The sequence below is a fragment of the Lemur catta genome, chromosome 16 (genome assembly GCF_020740605.2).
Source record: "Lemur catta isolate mLemCat1 chromosome 16, mLemCat1.pri, whole genome shotgun sequence".
Lineage (NCBI taxonomy): Eukaryota > Metazoa > Chordata > Mammalia > Primates > Lemuridae > Lemur > Lemur catta.
Window position 1 is genome coordinate 8580916 of NC_059143.1, and position 19489 is coordinate 8600404.

At 42.1% G+C, this 19489-nt stretch overlaps 1 protein-coding gene across 1 annotated transcript in view; it reads left to right on the forward strand.

Annotated features, from left to right (window-relative positions):
• The window catches only part of LAMA1 (laminin subunit alpha 1), a 117859-nt gene that overhangs the window by 85902 nt on the left and 12468 nt on the right, over positions 1–19489 (forward strand). Inside the window, exons 43-56 of the mRNA XM_045527610.1 lie at positions 229–345; positions 2495–2677; positions 3001–3155; positions 4385–4528; positions 5393–5526; positions 6616–6766; positions 7464–7588; positions 9664–9814; positions 10551–10695; positions 11191–11332; positions 14277–14391; positions 14590–14760; positions 17167–17318; positions 17970–18155. Coding sequence (XP_045383566.1) covers positions 229–345; positions 2495–2677; positions 3001–3155; positions 4385–4528; positions 5393–5526; positions 6616–6766; positions 7464–7588; positions 9664–9814; positions 10551–10695; positions 11191–11332; positions 14277–14391; positions 14590–14760; positions 17167–17318; positions 17970–18155 — 2071 coding nt within the window. The remainder of the gene's footprint in view (positions 1–228; positions 346–2494; positions 2678–3000; positions 3156–4384; positions 4529–5392; positions 5527–6615; positions 6767–7463; positions 7589–9663; positions 9815–10550; positions 10696–11190; positions 11333–14276; positions 14392–14589; positions 14761–17166; positions 17319–17969; positions 18156–19489) is intronic.

A 19489-nucleotide genomic window follows, 5' to 3' on the forward strand; every position in this document is an offset into this window, starting at 1 on the left:
GCAGCAAGCAAAGTAGAAAAAAATGATCAAGCAAGCTAAAAACACACTCTTAATTTCCATAATGGATGGTGCAAAGTCTTGCTAGAAAAACTTTTAATATTGGGATTCTCTGTGGGATGCTATCGATTCTGTAGATGGTTCAGGAGTAATAAAGAAAGCTGTTGCCTAGGCAACTTTTCCGTAGGCTAACCTAAAAGGGAACATTTCCACCCCCTCCTCTTTAAATAGGTATTGCATTGGAACTGAGTAGATTGAGAACTACGGCAAACAGATTTCAAGAGAGTGCTGATAAAATTACCAGGCAGACCAATGAATCACTCTTGATACTTAGAGCAATTCCTGAAGGTAAGTAGAAAGGAGTTTCTTGATTTAATTAATGTCTTGTCTCATAAGAGCATCATACGGGAGCATGAGGAAGTCCTGCCTCAAATCCAATCAAGAGTCCCAGCTGGAAAATGAGACCAAGACTGATCAAGTTTTTATCTGCAAAGGAATATGATTGGGAAGTGAAGATCACTGGTGCTTTTTTAAAAATAACCTGAGAACAATTATTTTGAAATATTGGAATTATACTCTCAAAAAGAGACATATAACCATCTTAATTGCTTACTTTTGAAATGAGCTTGACACATTGCTTAGATAAAAGAAGGGCATGCAAAGGGATTGGTAGGTAAGGAAGCTACATTGGTCTTTACCTGCCTTTGGGGAAAATGCCAGGTTCATTATAAATGCAGTAGATGGAAGAATTCCGACTTGGTCACCTTCCTTCATGAGGCACTAAAGCACTCTAAAATAGGCCCCCAATCACTTTAATATTGATGGTTTGAAAAGGCAGTGTTCATTAAAATTTTAGATTGAATAATTTTTTAAGTGTAATACAAATGAATTGTGCTGTAGTGCATTATTTATATCACCTCAAACTTCTCCTTTGTTCTTCATAAGCACTTTTTGAAAGTCTTACAAGGTGCTGAGGCCCCCTCCAAGGTCCTGCCTGCAGATTTCTACTGCAAGCCTGACAGTTTCCAGGGGCAGGTGGGCGTGGCTGCCCCAGGCTTGCTTCTTACCTTCAACCAATGGAGCATTTTCTCATCTGGAAGCTACCTTTTCCTTTCCTTTTTTTTTTTTTTTTAATAACTTTTTAAATAACTTTGCATTTGGAGGTAAATTCAAACTTACAGAAAAGTTGCAAAGAGTAAAAAAGTCTCTTGTGTACCCTTTATCCAGCTTCCTCTACTGTTAATGTTTTGCAATGTTTTGCCCCATTTGTGATTAAACACTTTAAAAATTAGTAATAGTGCCTTTAAAAAAAATCCTTACCCAGATTTTCTAGTATAACCGAATTCCAGTTTACCTCAAGTGGCTATTTAGTCTTTGTTCTGCTGTTATTTCTAGCAGCCGGTGAAATACCTATTTGTCCAGCCTAAGACACTTTCTTCTCAACTGCAGACTTTAAGCTTCAAATCTTTCTTATCCAGATATGAAATGATGCGGAAATGTTTAATGATGGTGAGAAGGGAGTGATAAAAAGAACCCAAATAAAGAACTTTAGCTTATTAACATATAAGATACGGAGCACAGGGTGACTAGCCATACTTTTATGATCTCATTATGTATTGAAATCATATTACCAGGAATTGTTTTAAAAAATTATTTAATTTGTCCCTAAAAGGGTATTGACGCAAAATGAGTTACTGAAGCAAAAATCCCCATCAATGGAGGTTTATTCAGCCAAAGTTGAGGACACGCCTGGGAAAAACACAAAAACACAAACCACAGACAGACCTGTGGCTATTTTTCCAGAGTGAAATTTGGAATTTTCAGTATTTAAAGGGGAGTAGAGCATTAAACAAAAGGCAGGGTGGGGCTGTCGTGAGACAAAATGGTTACATTCTTGTGAGACCCAGGAAAATGTACATTCTACATAAGATAGGAGAATGTTAGAAGAGAAGAAGGGAGTGAAGGAAGCATCAATTAGATAGATGTCCCTGGGTAGGTGGAAGAATGTCTGATCCTGTCTTGTCTCTGGTCTGCTGCCTCTGCGGTTAAACTTGCAATTCACTATTAGCGTGGAATCAAACAGACTTCAGTTTTATGAGCTGTAGGTAGCCTGTGACCCTAAGGTTACAATTTGCATGACCTTCCTCATGGGAGTCCAGCAAGGCATTTCCTTAATGCATGATCTGTTCACAGGTGCCTGAGGTCTTTACCTTTCCTTTTGCATAAGGAGTTGGGAGGTTTTTATTTTCTTTTTACAAGGCAGTAGTAAAGCATATTACATACAGCCTTAATATTTCCTTTAAAAAGAAGCAGTGCTGTAGGCTGTTGACCACCGCCGAAAAGGAAAAAAGGAAAAAAAAACCAAGAAGCCTCAGTTTGTGTTCAATAGTCAGTAAAAGTACTGTAACATGTTTGTGTAAAATTACATTTGTTACAGCTTTATTTTTTCTCTGTGTGTAATCTGCAGAGTGCATGCTTGCATATACATTTATTTTAGGTGTGGGAGACAAAGGAGCCAGAACTAAGGAGCTGGCCGCGTCTGCAAATCAGAGTGCAGCGAGCACGCTGAGGGCCGTCGTGGGACTGAGCCAGAAGCTGCTGAACACGTCGACCGGCCTGGCCAGGGTCAACGCCACGTTGCGGGAGACAAACGAGCTCCTGCGCGACTCCACTGTGACCAGTACGTCAGTGTCCTTCCGTGCAGTCTTGCGAGTCTGCGTCACGCAGATCTGGAGCTTGCCAAACACGCAGTGTGCCTTGCTCATGACATTTCTGAAAAAGAAAAATGTGCCAAGGTCTGGATTAGCAAGTATAAAGAAAGAGAAGGGCCTTGGCTAATGCATGCTATCAGTGCAGTGCATTTTTTATGTATTTACCAAAATTTCACAGACTTGATTATTAGGATATTCTGTTTTATCCAGTGCATTAGTAATGAACAGTTAATTATCTTGTTTTTCCCCCTCTCCAACTTTCTTTCTGCTCTTCGCCTCCTGTATTTGTTAGCTCTGTTAGCTGGAAGAAAAGTGAAAGATGTGGAAACGCAAGCCAACCTTTTATTTGATCGATTGAAGCCTTTGAAGGTGTTAGAAGAGAACCTGAGCAGAAACCTGTCGGAAATTAAACTGCTGATCAGCCAGGCCCGGAAACAAGCAGCTTCCGTGAGTTGGGGTCCTGCGGCTCGCGGTATCACCCAGTGCTCCCCTAGCCCCAGCTTGCGGCCGTGCCGGGTCTCAGAATTCCTGTAGACGTGGCTCTCAGTCACACTGGGCCTCCTAGGACTTTGACAGAACCAGACCCCAGCAATCCCAGGTTCCTCATAGCCTTGTCTCGGTATATTTAAAGCCAATAATTAGCCTCATTTTCTTTGAGTTCTGCTTTTATTCAACATGTTTCAAAATGTTGTTAGCACAGAGATCTCCATGTCTTTATGGAGATTTATCATCCTAGCCTAGATTTATACTGTTAGCCTAGATGGTGCAGCACCCATTAAGTCTCAGAGTTACCACCCCTCTAAGTTTCATCAGCTGCTATGGTGTTGTTTCTTCACTTTACGGACTTAGTTTTAAGGATCCAAGTACTTTTCAGAATGTTTGTGCAATGTGCTCCTTGTCCTCAAGGAGTCTGAGAAAACAGTCTGTCTACACCCAAATGCTGCACAAATCCAGGTCACTGGATGCATAAAACACTGGGCATCTGAAGAAGTTCAAACTCAAGGAAAGGTTTTACCGTGGCACCCGGCGCTGCCTGTGCTCTAAAGGAGAGGTGTTTCGGGGCTCTGTTCCCTACCCCCCTACCCCCCGCCAAGTGTCCTCACTGTTGGAAAGGGAACGGAGGTTTCCACGAGCCCTGGCTTCCCTCTGCTTCAGTTACAGCGGCTAAATAAATGGCAGCGCAAGGCACGGCTCTGAGTCTGTGGCTAATACAAACTGAGAGGCTTTAAGGTTAACGTGAGATATATACGCAAATAATTACTCATCAAAGAAATATGTAGCAAGTGCAATAATTGTTCTATAGATACTTGCTGAGTGAATAAATATATTACCTCTTCATTTATTTGTCAGATGATCATCAAATATATCCTCTTTGTTCAGGTGGAAAGATTCCAAGATTGATAAGATCCTTGTCTTTAAAGAATTAAATCTCGTGAGCAAGACAGTCTCCTATATAAAATGCCCTGCTGAAAACTAAGACTGATTTTCCCATACGTAAACACTTACCAAATAAAATCGCTCTCGTCACCATCTCATTTCTCACTGCATGGAACACAAAGCATTGCGTGTTACCAAGAGAAGAAGCCTGTATCACTGTGGAAAGTCATCACGGAATAGCACCTTGAGCTGCTGCTGTGTCACTAAATAATTGGGACACTTTCCTTTTCCTTCCGCAGATTAAAGTTGCCGTGTCTGCAGACAGAGATTGCATCCGGGCCTACCAGCCTCAGATTTCTTCTACTAACTATAACACTTTAACACTAAACGTTAAGACACGGGAACCCGACAACCTTCTTTTCTACCTGGGTAGCAGCACCAGCGTAAGTTGTGGACCTGTGAAAGCAACAATGAGTCTTCTATGAACTTATAGATTTTCTGAATTGATACTTATTTGGTTAAAAAAAATAGGGCCTTAGTGAAATCCCTAATTCTCCTACAGGGACTAACATTTGCCAAAATGGTAGCATTAGGATTAAAAATAAACAAACTACAAATCTGAATGCCTGTGAGAAGGAAAGTGACATTTCTGAACAGTGCTCGCCGCTGCCATCTTAACTGCAAGCCGTGGGGATAGGACTTTGTGTGAGGCCCCCGTGACCCTTGAGGTGACTGAGTATCACCGTTGCCAGGTTCTTCCTGCCAACAAGATCCCAGCAGTTCCCAGAAGGCGAGTTCCCCATGGAAGACCATGGATACCCAGGCTGTGCCAGTGGGATGGGCCAGAACCTTGGGTGTGTGGGGCAGAAAGCGTTAACAAGCACGTGTAGTGTCTGAAGTGTGTTCTTAGGAGATAAGATACGAAGCACATGCAGGTCCGTGATGTAGGATTTCGCGGCTCCTATCTTGCTGCGTATTTCATAGCTGTTTCTTGCGTTCCGAGACTGGGCAGACACACAAGCACGATGCCTTCCCCATGCTCTCTGCAGACTGTGGGTGACCCCCAGTGGTGAACCCTATGGGAGGCCTTGAGCTGGGCCATGCCAGGCCCAGGCACAGAGCCACTAATTGTCCCCAGTGCCCAGCTCCAAGGAGGGGAGCATTTAACACAAAAAAAAATAGTTTTATGGTTTTTGCTTTTTTTTTTTTAAGAATAAACACTATAAGAACTTGATCTTTAAAGTGTTGTGGTGGTTGTGCAGACAGTCCAGTGTGTAAACTCATCCCACTCATGCCCCACACCCCAGTCTGATTTCCTTGCAGTGGAGATGCGGCGAGGGAGGGTGGCCTTCCTCTGGGACCTGGGCTCCGGGTCAGCGCGGTTGGAGTTTCCAGACTTCCCCATCGATGACAACAGATGGCACAGTATCCACGTAACCAGGTACGAGAGAAACTCCTCTCTCTTTTTAAAACCTTTTTTTATGAGTAATTCCATGCTTGTAACATCATATAGTAGGCTTTGAAACTTCTGGAAAGTCAGATTAAAATTAAAGAACACTTGGTTTAGATCAACTATAGAAATAAGGGCTTGTTGCAAATGGCAGAATTTCTTTTTTTTCAGGCTGAATGGTATTCCATTTTGTATATAAACCACATTTTCTTTATCTATTCACCTGTTGATGGTTAATCATTCCATCTGTGTTCAAATATCATAACATCATTTTGTACCCCACAAATATATACAACTATAATTTGTCAATACATAATAAAAAATTAATTAAAAATATTTTTAGAAAAGAAATAAAGGTTTGCTTTTTTTCTTATTACAGAAAAAATAAACTTTGTTACCAAAAGCAATAATCAAAAGAAGAAAAAAATGAAAAATTTAGGTTACCTTTAGAATGTCTAAGACGTCTAAAAGTTTATATTACCTTTAGAAAGTCCAAATGTAAGGAAGCTGACCTTGTGAAATGTTTATTCCCCAGTAAAGAGGAGTCAAATGTAGCACGGTAGCAATTCTGTGTGGCTGGCAGTAGTATGCAAGTAGAAGAGGGCAGAAGATAGGAGACAAGTGGGGGATGCATTTTCTTAAAATTCAGACATGTAGCAAAATTCTTCCTTTTAAAGTCTCTCACCAGAGGTAACCACTTTTCAGCATCTTTAAGTATACTTTCCTTTTCACTTTCCTGTAATAGTATGGGGTGTTGTTGGGATTTTTTTTCTTCATTATTTACAAAGTGTGGTGATATTGAAGGGAGTAAACAATCTTCAAATACAGTTCAACTCACATGAGCTGTTTTAAGCAGTGAGGTAACATGATGAGATGTCTTGTTTCAGAAGAACCACTCTGCAGGATTTGGGGGAGTCATTGGGGGTGTGGTGGATAAGCCTGGAAGCAGGGAGACCAGTAGGGGGCGCTGTTGCAGGGCCCCGGGGAGAGCAGATGGCGGCTGTGGATGGAACACAAGGGAAATATGTGCACTGACATGAAATTATGGAAGTTCCTTTTACAATTCTTTGTGACCCTTAGATTTGGAAATATTGGTTCATTGAGCGTAAAGGAAATGAGCTCAAATCAAAAGCCACTGACAAAAACAAGTAAATCCCCTGGAACAGCCAATGTTCTGGATATAAACAATTCAACACTCATGTTCGTTGGAGGACTTGGAGGGCAAATCAAGGTAACATTCTGAAAGTTCCTCTGAACAGGACTGGCTGACTTTACCTATCTATAAAATCAGTATGTTTGAATTGCTGAATAGATCCCAGGCAGATGGAGATTTTTCTGCTTCTGTTGTTTTGCTTCATGGCAGCTCAACCTGCAGAGCAGGGCTAGGTGCAGGGTAAATGCTTGATCAGTAGCGTACATGGAGAAGCCAATGGCTCATTTTGCTCTTTGTGTTTCTTTTCCAGTGATAAAACAGGAAATTCAATATTCCATATTAATTTCTGTAAAGTTCCTTTAACTCTAGTGGTTGATTAACACTAATTAGTGTTTAGCAAAAGAGCCCATCGTATTTATTTTATTATATGTTATCCTCTCACCTGTATTAAACACAGTTGAGTTCCTTGGACCTGATTTAATGTTCTCATTGCCTGGGTCTCTGTTTCCTCACATGCAAAGGAGGCTTTTCTCCGGTCACCCTAGTCATGGCGATAATCTTTAAGATCCTGTCTAGTACTCACTCATTCTAGAATTCCACTTCATAGCTGGAAGGAAATCCAGTGATTACAAACTGGCCATTTTTCTGAATGTTGTTCTTTCAAAATTTGGATCTGTTAGATTTGAGCTCCTGGGAAGGAGTTTTGTGCGCTTAGAGAATTTTTTTCACTTTGCCAACTGTATGTGGGTTATGTCTGTTTGTTCCCTTACGTTAGAAATCTCCTGCTGTGAAGGTCACTCATTTTAAAGGCTGCATGGGAGAGGCCTTCTTAAATGGAAAATCGATTGGCCTGTGGAACTACCTTGAAAGGGAGGGCAAATGTCACGGCTGCTTCGGAAGGTGAGATGTCCCCACAATTTAATGTGTGGCGTGTCATTCTGTTAACATCTGAGGACTGCCAGAAGAACTCTATCCATCCAGGGTGGATAGAGTTTGTGATATTGGTCCTCTCATTGCAAAGGATATGAAACAGATTGTTTACTGATAGAAGCACAGGTATCATTTTTAACCCTGTAAAAAGAAGTATTCCCTTTGCTGGGTCTCCTATGCTTTGTGTGTGTACTGTTTGCTTTGATCATGGATCATAAACTCTAAAAGCTTCAGACGTTTTCTCAAACAACCTTCTGTCTGAAACAGCAACGATTAAATCTTAGGAAAATCACTGTACAGTGTTATTTTGAAAATGCCTCTGAGAATGAGATTTGTGTGTGTGTGTGTGTGTGTGTGTGTGTGTATACAGTCAATTTTTATAGATAAGTACTTTCCTATTCCTAACCAAATTCTATCATTCTAGAAATAAAATACATTTGGAAATGGAGAGCAACTAACATCTTTTTGCATATGTTGATATAATAGAAAGCATTCAATTACTTAATTTCACCAAGCTCAACACCTGCCCTATTGTTTTAAAATGAAATAACTACAACCCATTAAGTACATAGACCTTCTTTCTTCTAGCATTGTAATAATTAGGACAATAAATTATCTCTTGCCATGAGAGCAATGTAACATCTGATATAATTTCTGTCATCTAATGGTCTGCTCTGTTCAGATAGCTATCTGTAATTAACAGCAAGCTCCACAAGATCAGTTAAAAGCAACTCGAGTTACATTTTTTTTTTTTTTTTTTGAGACAGAGTCTCACTCTGTTGCCCGGGCTAGAGTGCCGTGGCATCAGCCCAGTTCACAGCAACCTCAAACCCCTGGGCTCAAGCAATCCTCCTGCCTCAGCCTCCCGAGTAGCTGGGACTGTAGAGACAGGGTCTCCTTCTTGCTCAGGCTGGTCTCGAACTCCTGAGCTCAAACAATCTGCCCGCTTTGGCCTCCCCGAGTGCTAAGATCACAGGCGTGAGCCACTGCGCCCAGCCAATTCGAGTTACATTCAGAAATTCGTGGTGAGGTTTCATTTTGTCGCTATCAGGGCTGCCTGCTCACAGACTTTTGTAGCTTGGGATTCTGTAGTTTCAGCTTTCCGTTTGCTACCTGCCCCTCCCCTAGCTTGCTTAAAAAAAACAGTCATGGCCAGAAGCTTGGCTGTCACAGGCTTGGGACTGAAAAGACCACTGGGTTTGGACATCTGAGTCTCTCAGGCTCCTGGCCAGGTCTCTCCGTGACTTTGGGTGATAAGTCTCTTCCCCGAAAAGGTTTAGTTTCTTTTTCCAGAAAAGGAAAACAATAATCATTCTTGTCTTACCCACTTCCATGTTTTACTCTTAAAAATAGTAGTTTTGAAACATAATTTTGATGTGTTCAGATGAATTACTCTGTGAATGAATAGTGAGTCAGGTCAGCCTTTTCCCCGTTTGTGGGAGAGAAGACCAGGGAACACATTTTTCTGAAAATTGTCCTGGCCGTACCGTGTAACTCTGGTGTAAGCCTACATCCATTGCAAAATGTGGTACAGGTCTTTAAACTCGTCCTGCAGATTTTTGAGGATATCAGTGACTTTTTTGTTGTAATGATCCTCTGGCACACGGGCACATATTTGTCTTTCATGTAACTCTAGTTTACCTGATGTAGTGGTTAAAACCAGCAGAGGGTGATAAATGCCAATATAAAAATTATTCTGGAGGCACTGGAATTAAGAAAGGACAGTTACATGAAAGGAAGTTAGAACGAACAAACAAATCTAGTTGGTAAGTAGAAGAAGTATTTAAGCAGTTATCCTCCTGTGAAAAAAATCACTTGTTAATGGAATGAACACTGCCTACATTAACTTTCTTTTCCTTACAAAGCAGCTGGGCTTAGTCTCATGGCAAGCATAGTTTTAAATATTATGATTTACTTGTTATCAGATTATGGAGATATTATAATAGCTCTACCACGAATGTTGTGAGGGAGAAATCTGTAAATGTGTTGTTTGTTATTTTTGCCCTCTTGAAAACGGATTGCTTTTCATCTCTTCTGCTTTGCAGCTCCCAGAATGAAGACGCCTCCTTCCACTTCGACGGGAGTGGCTACTCTGTCGTGGAGAAGACACTTCGGGCCACTGTGACTCAGATAATAATGCTCTTCAGCACCTTTTCGCCAAATGGGCTTCTACTCTACCTGGCTTCAAACGGCACAGTAAGGGTCTTTATGGGGCACTGAGCCTACTGTATGCACACATTTTGATTGCTATGAGGTTATTTTTGCTTAATGAGGATTTTCTAATTAACGTATGTATGCCATGTAATTTTTATGAACATATATTAATACTAATATATAGATATGTATGTCATACAGTTTCCCCACTTTACATCATTTATTTATTATGTACAATATATTAATACAAATTTATTGTAGAACCTTTGGGAATTATAGAAGAGCACCATAGAAACTAGCCTTCCTTCCAGTCATTATAGACATCAGTTAAACATTTGTTATTAAATTTTGAGCTCTAATCATATATTTTGTTCTGTGTTCACTGCAACCACAGTGACCTTATTTGAACTCCATCTACAGGAATTTTATGTTCCCATTTTCCTCTCATGGGCTGATGATTTCTATCTCTCAGTCTTCTAGTTTTATTTTTTAAGAGTGGCCCATTTTTCAGTCTGTATGAGAAACATACAAAGAGATTCCACTTTTCTCTTACTGAATTGTAGATTTTGATAACAATGAATAGCTTCATTTTTATTTGTGTAGTATTCTAGAAAGCCTTCCTGGACATTTTTAGTTTCGTAGCATAGACCTCTGGCTATGGGGCCAGATCCAGTTTTCTGAGTTTGATTTTAGGAGGTTTCCGCCTTCTCTGACTTGAAGGGAAAGGAAAACTTGGGGTAAAGATGTAGCCATGGGAACTGTGTTCTCTTCTTCACAGAAAGACTTTTTATCCATTGAGCTGGTCCATGGCAGAGTGAAAGTTATGGTTGACCTGGGTTCGGGGGCCCTTGCTCTGATTACAGACAGACGTTACAATAACGGAACCTGGTACAAAATCGCCTTCCAGCGAAACCGGAAACAAGGTAGGTGTGCAGGGGGACTCACCTGCTGCTGGTTACCCTCATAGGATTAGAAATCTTCTAAAGGCAGCAATCTTTATTCTACTTTATTTTCCTAGGGATTAATGAATGATACTCTAATGGAAAGTCATTGTCCTTAGAATATTAAACAAAAAAATTCACGTTTTGCTAGAGGAATAGTATATTTCTATATGTCTGTGGTCTCCAAGTGCATTGCTTGACACGAACTGCTGAATTGAAATCAAGAATCAAATCCACTCTGTTTTCTTGCACACACACATCCTGCTATCATGTATTGATGTGTCTTCTGGATTTATTGACTTTTGTAGAGAGGATTTTCACTTGTCCTTTAATAGCCAAGAACATTAGCTGGTCAAATTTGCAGAATTTAAAAGAACATGTCTTTGTAAATGAACTTTGTTGGCAGAAGTGTGCATTTTACTTTAATATAGTAAGTGATTTCCATTTTCTTACCTCTTCCTTTCAACCTCCTTTTAGGCCTCCTAGCAGTTATTGACGCACATAACACCAGTTATAAAGAAACCAAGCAGGGCGAGACTCCGGGAGTGTCTTCCGACCTCAATCGTCTGGATAAGGACCCGATTTATGTGGGTGGATTACCTAGGTCAAGAGTTGTAAGGTATGATATTAAACTGCAGCATTTCCATGTCCCTAATTTCCAATTATATCAGTTTTCTAGGGCTGCCATAACAAAATACCACAAACTGGGTGGCTTAAACAGCAGAAATTTATTCTCTCGTAGTTCTAGAGGCTGCAAGTCAGAAGTTGAGGTGTTGTCAGGGTTGCTTCCTTTCCAGGGCTGTGGGTGAGACGGGGTTCCATGCTACTAGCTCCTGGTAGCTGCAGGTGCTCCTCAGCTTGTGGATGATGTTCTCCCTGTGGCTTCACATCTGTGCTGGTGTCACTGTGTGTCCAAATATTCCCTTTTGATAAGGACCCCGGTCATATTGGAATAGGATCTACCCTAAGGGCCTCATCTTAACTTGATTACCTTTGCAAAGACACTTTTTCCAAATAAGGTCACATTCACAGGTGGAGGGTTAGGGGTCAAAACTACAACATCTTTTGAGGGGACACAGTTCAACCCATAACATCTGCTTTTATTCAGAGTACTCTATGCCATATTAATTGGGAAGTAAAGCAAACCTTCTGCAGAAACATCAATAATTTTATATTTATTGCCTTTAGAACATCTAAAAATTGTTACTGTGCAATGTTTGGAGACCCCCACTTGTTGCCATACTCCACCCCACTTTGTCTGGACATTTTAGAGTAGTAGAATCTCTCTCTCTCTTTTTTTTTTTTAAGACAAGGTCTCACTCTGTTGCCTGGGCTAGATGCAGTGGCATCATCATAGCTCACAGCAACCTCAAACTCCTGGGCCCAAGCGATCCTCCCGCCTCAGCCTCCCAAGTAGCTGGAATGACAGGTGCGTGCCACGAGGCCAGCTAGTTTTTTTTTGTTTTTTTGTTTTTTTTTCTGTAGAGACAGAGTCTCACTGTTGTCCAGACTGGTCTTGAACTCCTGGGCCCAAGTGATCCTCCCCATTTCAGCCTCCCAAAATACTGGGATTACCGCCGTGAGCCACTGTGCCCAGTGTAGAAAAGTAGAATCTCTTCATGGGGAAAAACAGTCATGCTTTCTTAAGACGTATCCGGATTCCCCCTTTGTGTGGTTAGAGTGAATAACGTGTGTGAAAGTTGAAAGACCAGCCTCAGGAGCCTGATGAAAGATGGCAGAGGAGAGAGACAAAGGAATCATTTTGTAACACTGATTCAAGTTTAGCTTTGTGACTTTAATGATTTACATAAACTTTTTTGTCATTCATGTAAGTCCAGCTGTGAGGGCAAGACAGCTTCCATGGCATAGGGTCATCAAATGTTCAAACTGGGTCACCCAGCCCAGTGGTTTTCAAATGTATATTTGTAGCAGTGCCCTGTCTTCAGCCCAGGTTCTTTACAGAAGGGTAACACATGGCACAGAGGTGCAGCCATGTGGTGGCTACAGGTGAGCAGCCACTGGGATCCACTTCCCCACTCTCTCCCTTCTCTTTGCCAGGAATCTCTGAAAGTGCCAAGGTGCATAGTTGCAACCAGTCCCAGCCTCCTGGTCTTAGACATGAATACATTTAAACCTCAGGGGAAGGCTGGATGTGGTGACTCACACCTGTAATTCTAGCACTCTGGGAGGCCGAGGTGGGAGGATCGCTTGAGCTCACGAATTTGAGACCAGCCTGAGCAAGAGTGAGACCTCATCTCTACTAAAAATAGGAAAACTAGCCAGTCATGGTGTTACACACCTGTAGTTCCAGCTACTTGGGAGGCTGAGGCAGGAGGATCACTTGAACCCAGGAGTTTGAGGTTGCAATGAGCTATGATGATGCCACTGCATTCTAGCCAGGGTGACAGAGGGAGACTCTGTCTCAAACAAACAAACAAACAAACAAACAAACGAAAACAAAAATGAAACCTCAGGGGAGCTGGTCACTTGCTAAGTCTTACCTCCCTGCTGAGACAGAGCCAGGACTGGAAGGCTGTCTCTGAATCCCATCCCAGGTATTGCTCCCTTGTCCCAGCATGGTGGGACAGGCTGTGTCATAGCGCATCTGTACTTTGTCCAAATGGCACACAGTGTAGACACTGGAGCAAAGGACAGAAGCCCAAATCACAGATTTTCATGGTAGAAGGGACTTGGGTACCATCACGGCTGCCTCCTCATTTACATTGGAAGAAACTGACATCCAGAAAGGTTGAAATTGGTCCCAAATCATGCAGTTGCTTCATAGTCCACAGCTGATTAGTCAACATGGACCAAAACAATGAGCATGATTGTGACAGGAAACCAAGCTACTGCAGGGTTCTCCTGTGACTAGCTGATGCATAAGGGTACAGTTTGGAGATGGTCAGTAATCTCTGTATTTGGAAATGAGAGCCTGACCACGTTACAGCCTGACCTCAGCCAGGGATGTGGAAACACCTGGCAAGAAAAATGTGGTATTGACACGGAGCCTAAGAAATAGGGTTTGGGATAATCCCAGACTTCACCGGATGCAATTATTTCCTTTAAGGCAGAGTTCATGAATATGCAATATGAACAACAGCCAGTGACTTCTCTGGCCATTGGATCCTAGCACTGCCTACACTCGTCCCCATGGGAGGCAAATGTTCCACTCTACATGGAGACTGGATTATAATCTTGGGACATAATTTCCTCATGACAAGGCACTGCCTTCCTTATAACTGGACTATTGTTTTAATGACTGTATTTAAATTGTCATAACTGTGATTCTCCCTTAAAATAGTAAACAGTTTTATATGTAGGTGGCTGTCGATGTAGCCACACTCACTAGGTCAGATGGCTTCCTCTAGTCCTCAGGAGAGTGTTTGTTTGACCTGAAGTTCTCACCATCAATATCGTTCTTAGAGGGAGGCCCAGATGTTTCTGGAGGGTGACACATGGAAACAGGTTTTCCATAAGTGTAGGTCCGTTTTTATTCCTTCTTTCAAAAATGGAATTATAAAATCCAGATTGTGCTGTGGTTGTTCTCACGTCCTTCCCCGCAGGAAAGGTATCACCAGCAAAAGCTACGTGGGCTGTATCAAGAACCTGGAGATATCCAGATCGACCTTTGATCTACTCAGAAACTCCTACGGAGTGAGAAAAGGCTGTACGCTGGAGGTAGGAGACATTTTTGTTGATATTGAAATGAGTTTCTATAAATATCCATTGATTTTTCAACATAGTAATGTAACAAAATCTAAACCAGTGGGGTGGATAGAAAAGAGATAATGGGGGAAAGCCATGGTGTCCCCCGCTGTTGGGGACTCCGCCTGCAGCCGGGAACTCACGGTCCGTTTTTGTCCCCTCCTCGGCCAGCCCATCCGAAGCGTCAGCCTCTTGAGAGGTGGCTACGTGGAATTGCCACCCAAGTCTTTGTCCCCAGAATCGGAATTGCTGGCCACATTTGCCACCCAGAACAGCAGTGGCATCATCCTGGCTGCCCTCGGCAAGGATGCGGAGAAGCAAGGTCGTGGGCAGCCCCACGCGGTGAGTAGCCAAGCAGCGAGCTCCGGAAATGACTTTGGGAAACGCTGAATGGAAAATCACTGACTAATAAATATTGAGTGTGTTCCCAATTGTTTATGAATATGCATTTTTAATAAGTAAAGGTTATTATTGCTGAATGTCTTTCCCTTATGAATCAGGGATTCTTGTGTTGCATAATCCATCTTTCTTGTCTAGTGACTGAGAAAAAAGATATTTACTATCTACCCCTTTTTTAAAAAACAAAAAAACTCATTCATATAGCATGTACTGAGTTTTCTTCCACATGTTCCAGTCATCACTCCTCATTCTACACTTGATCTTAGCCAAAAGGCCAAGAAGCAATTGTTACTCTTCACTCTAAGGCTAAAATAGCAGTCCTTAACTTTTGTTTGTGTCTTTAGTCTACAGCTCCATGAAGCAGGATTTTCTCTGTTATGGGGTTGAAAGAGCAGCGAGAGAAACGGTAGCCTGTGCCTAGCACAGCGAACAGCAGTAGGAGAAGAGGGAAAGGACGGTTTCCATATTTATGTGGCCGTATTTATACATCAAGAGCATAGGTGACATTTACTGTAGCCTCTGCTCAAAGTTGTGTATGTCACATAATCTGGAGAGACTTCACTCAATGCTAATGTGTTGTCCCATGAGGTAGAGCCGTGTAACTACGGTTTACAGAGCACCCTTCTTCACTGTGGGAGACACTTCACGGACATTGCTGGGTGATTATCACAACCACCGCTACAAGGCAGATGCTGCTTCCTACATTGTGCCGAGGAAGAAATGGGATCAGAGAGCCTGGTTAACCTGCCCGAGGTCACACAGCTGTTATGTGACACCCGTCTATAGATCCCAAGCATGTCATGAGCCACTTGGTGAAGGACTAACAATGACTGAGATGGGTTTCAGACTCCACTGGTCTTTTTTTTTTTTTTTAATCTTTGTAGTTAAACTGAAATTTATGTAACATAAAATTAACCATTTTAAAGTGAACAATTTAGTAGCATTTAGTGTGTTCAAGTGTTGGGAGGCCACCACCTCTATCTAGTGCCAGAATAGAAGCCTGTGCCAATGAAATAGTCACTCCCCACCCCCACCCCTGGCAACCACCATCTGCTTTCTGTCTCTAAGGAGGGATTTACCTATTCTGGCTGTTTCATATAAATAGAATCATACAAGATGTGATCTCTTGTGCCTTTCATGTGGCATGTTTTTGAGGTTCATCCACATTGTAGCGTGTATCACTTCTTCATTCATTTTTATGGCCGAATGATATTCCACTGTAGGTACAGCTTGTTTATCAGTTACTTCATTGATGTACGTAGGGTATTTCTGTATTTTGGCTGTTATAAGTAATGCTGTCACGACCATATGTGTATAAGTATTTCTTTGAGTTCCTGTTTTCAGTTCTTCTGAAGAACTGCCAAACTGTTTTTCTCCACTAAATAGGGTTTCTTGCAAATCAAAGCTTGTTTACTGAAGCCGCAAAAAAGGAATTGTTAGGTGTTAGTCTGAGACTGTCAGTTCTTGGTGCACTCATGGCTGAACAATGAGCAGACATGCCAAAGTTAGGCAAGCATGGAAATGAAGTTTATTGAGGAGAGAATGATAGGATTATAGGGCAAGAGCAAGATATGGGTTTACAGAGCATGGTACATATGCCTGCCATGGATGACGACCGGACCCATTGTCACAGCAGGGCAGGCAAAAGGAAGGGCAAAGAGAGAGCTTGGCTATGGTCAGATTCATAGGGCATTCCCTCCTTCCCTGGGTGTGGAGAATCAGGGTTGGGCAGGACCAAGATGGGGGGCAACAGTACCCACTTTCGTCCCTAGGAGACCCGGTATCCCTCACTATCTACCTAACAGAATGACATCACCCAATACCAGCAAGGGTATCGTGTGTGCAGCACCCACATTCCCATTCTGCTGCGGGCATTATAAATCGTCATACCTCTTTCCAATGTGGCAAATGATTTTAAGAGCTTTAAACATTTTCAAACCCTTCAACCCTTTAATTCCATTTTTAGAAATGTTAGAAACAACTTCACAGGCAACAAAAATTAAATATTCATATTGATAGTAATAAACAGAAACTACTTAAAATTTCATTGATAAAAAGACAAATTTTAATATATCTACTTATTGGTACATAATGTCGCAACAAATAAGAAGTGTGAAGGCAATGTAGAAATGGAAACCTTTGGTGCATGTAGTGATAATAGCATGATGCAGAATGTGAATCATGAAGAAACTAGAAAGTAATTTAAAATAGTTGTGTTAGATGGTGAGAGTCTTAAGGAATTGCTTGCTGATGTTAACATTCCCACATTATCTTTTTAAGATGGAAATTTTTTAAATCCTGTAATAATGTGTTTTTTCTGGGAAATTCTCTATGCAACCCCCACCCCAGCCCTTCTTTTCCATTCTGCTGATTGAAGGCCACATCGAGGTGCACGTCAATCTTGGGGACGGGACAAGCCTGCGGAAAGCCCTCCTGCATGCTCCCATGGGCACCTACAGCGACGGCCAGCCGCATTCCATCTCCGTGGTTAGGAAGCAGAGGTACTGTCTGCAGGGCAAGGCACTGTGTAATGAGGGTGTGGAGCCCTCACCAACCCTGTCATGGTACCCTGTGCAGTTCAATGACTGAGATCATTAGCGTTCCAAGTAATTCTAGAGGCTGTATCTTGCTAGAATACCTCCTAGGGAATCAATTTCATCTGTTTTGTCATAAGATGTTTGTGCTATTTTTATAATTGAACAACCTTAACCCTGCCCTTTTCTGGAGCCCAATATAAATTGTCTTTAAATTGGATTAATTCTGTTGCAGAGTATTAGATTAATGGTGTTAATAGTATTATATCAATAGTAGATAGTATTATACCAACATTGCTGTATATTTCCCTCCAGAACTCTAGATCAAATGTTTTAAAAGCATTTTCATTATAGGTAAAGAGGTAAAAGAAAACTTACTCTCCCCAAAGTAATCAAATTCAATGATATTTAATAACCTTCCATTCATTTCTGAAGAATTTTCAATTGTAAGCTTTAATTTTCAAGATTCACCTTTTTTGATCACACACAATGTCATATTAAAATTTATATTCAGGGAACTTTTATTATTCAGTAAGAACTTGCTGGAATTATGCATTAAAATTGAGTTATTCTATTATATTTAATGCTTTTCGTTTATACTCTCCTTTGATCTTTTAGAATTATCACTGTCCAGTTGGATGAGACCAATCCTGTAGAAATGAAGTTGGGTCCATTAGCAGAGAGCAGGACAATAAACGTGTCCAACCTGTACGTCGGGGGAGTTCCAGAGGGCGAGGGGTCGTCAATGCTGAAAATGAGAAGATCGTTCCACGGCTGTATCAGAAACTTGATCTTCAACCTGGAGTAAGTGTCACTGTGCTCTCTGTATGTTTTTGCACTTCCTGAACGTCAGTGGTGAGCGCTAGCACTAATCTGCATCTAATTGTGCTGTTTGAGATTGCCTAAACTCTTACAAGTTCCTGAAGAACCCCACTGATCTATCATGGAAGTCCCCCCAAATGGACTTTATTGGGCTAGAATGATTGACAGATGTGGTAATCATACTTTTAAAACAATCACTGAACATTAGCTCCACATGATTGTCCATAAATAGCTGGGGTTGAACATAGTTTTGACGTGAGGTGCATTTAGAAGAACAGAGATGTTGTGATGCAAATTTCTTTCTTTCTTTTTTTTTTTTGAGACAGTCTCACTCTGTTGCCCAGGCTACGGTGCCATGGCATCAGCCTAGCTCACTGCAACCTCAAACTCCTGGGCTCAGGCAATCCTCCTGCCTCAGCCTCCCGAGTAGCTGGGGCTACAGGCATGCACCACCATGCCCGGCTAATTTTTTCTATATATTTTTTGTTGTCCAGCTAATTTCTTTCTATTTTTTTAGTAGAGACAGGGTCTTACTCTTGCTCAGGCTGGTCTCGAACTCCCAAGCTCAAATGATCCACCCGCCTCGGCCTCCCAGAGTGCTAGGATTACAGGCGTGAGCCACTGTGCCCAGCCGATGCAAATTCCTTGATGTCTTGAGTTCATTGCTCTGAAGGAGCCTTTTATAATTGGGCTACTAGCAGCTTTAGATTATTAATGGTTCCCCGGAAAACAATTACTGTGTGATTAAGAACTGGAGGCCTCTGTTCCCTGTGTGGGCTCATGAGGAGGAGAAGGATTAACATGTGCCCACTGGCGATTCATTCCTCCTCGCTCACCCTCTGCCTGGGGTCAGCGTGCTGAGGGGACCCAAGCTGTGCTCTGCCCTGTGGGACCAGCGTCTGCCTGGGAGAAACCAGATGTGAGCTGAGCGTCTAGAGATTGAGGGTCCCTCCTGGGTGGGCCACTGACTTGCCTCGTGACTCAAGCAAGGACTTGGATCTGTCACAATCCAGTGTCTTTCTCTATGAAATTACCTCTTAGGCATCCCTGAAGTGTGTAAGAATAAAACGCAGCATTGGATTTCAACACAATTATGATATCAGAGCCTTGGTTTAGTTATTTGTACAGACTTATAATATATGTAGTCACCCAGTTGCCTGTCCGTTCATTCATGCTCCTGGACGGGAGCCGTGAGGCTGTGGGCCCGGCAGGGCAGCAGCATTTGTGTGCGGTTCCCAGCCACGTCCCAGCAAAGTGCCAAAGGGACCCGTGCAGGCACAGGACGTGTGACAAGGGTAGCCCACGACCTCCTGGCC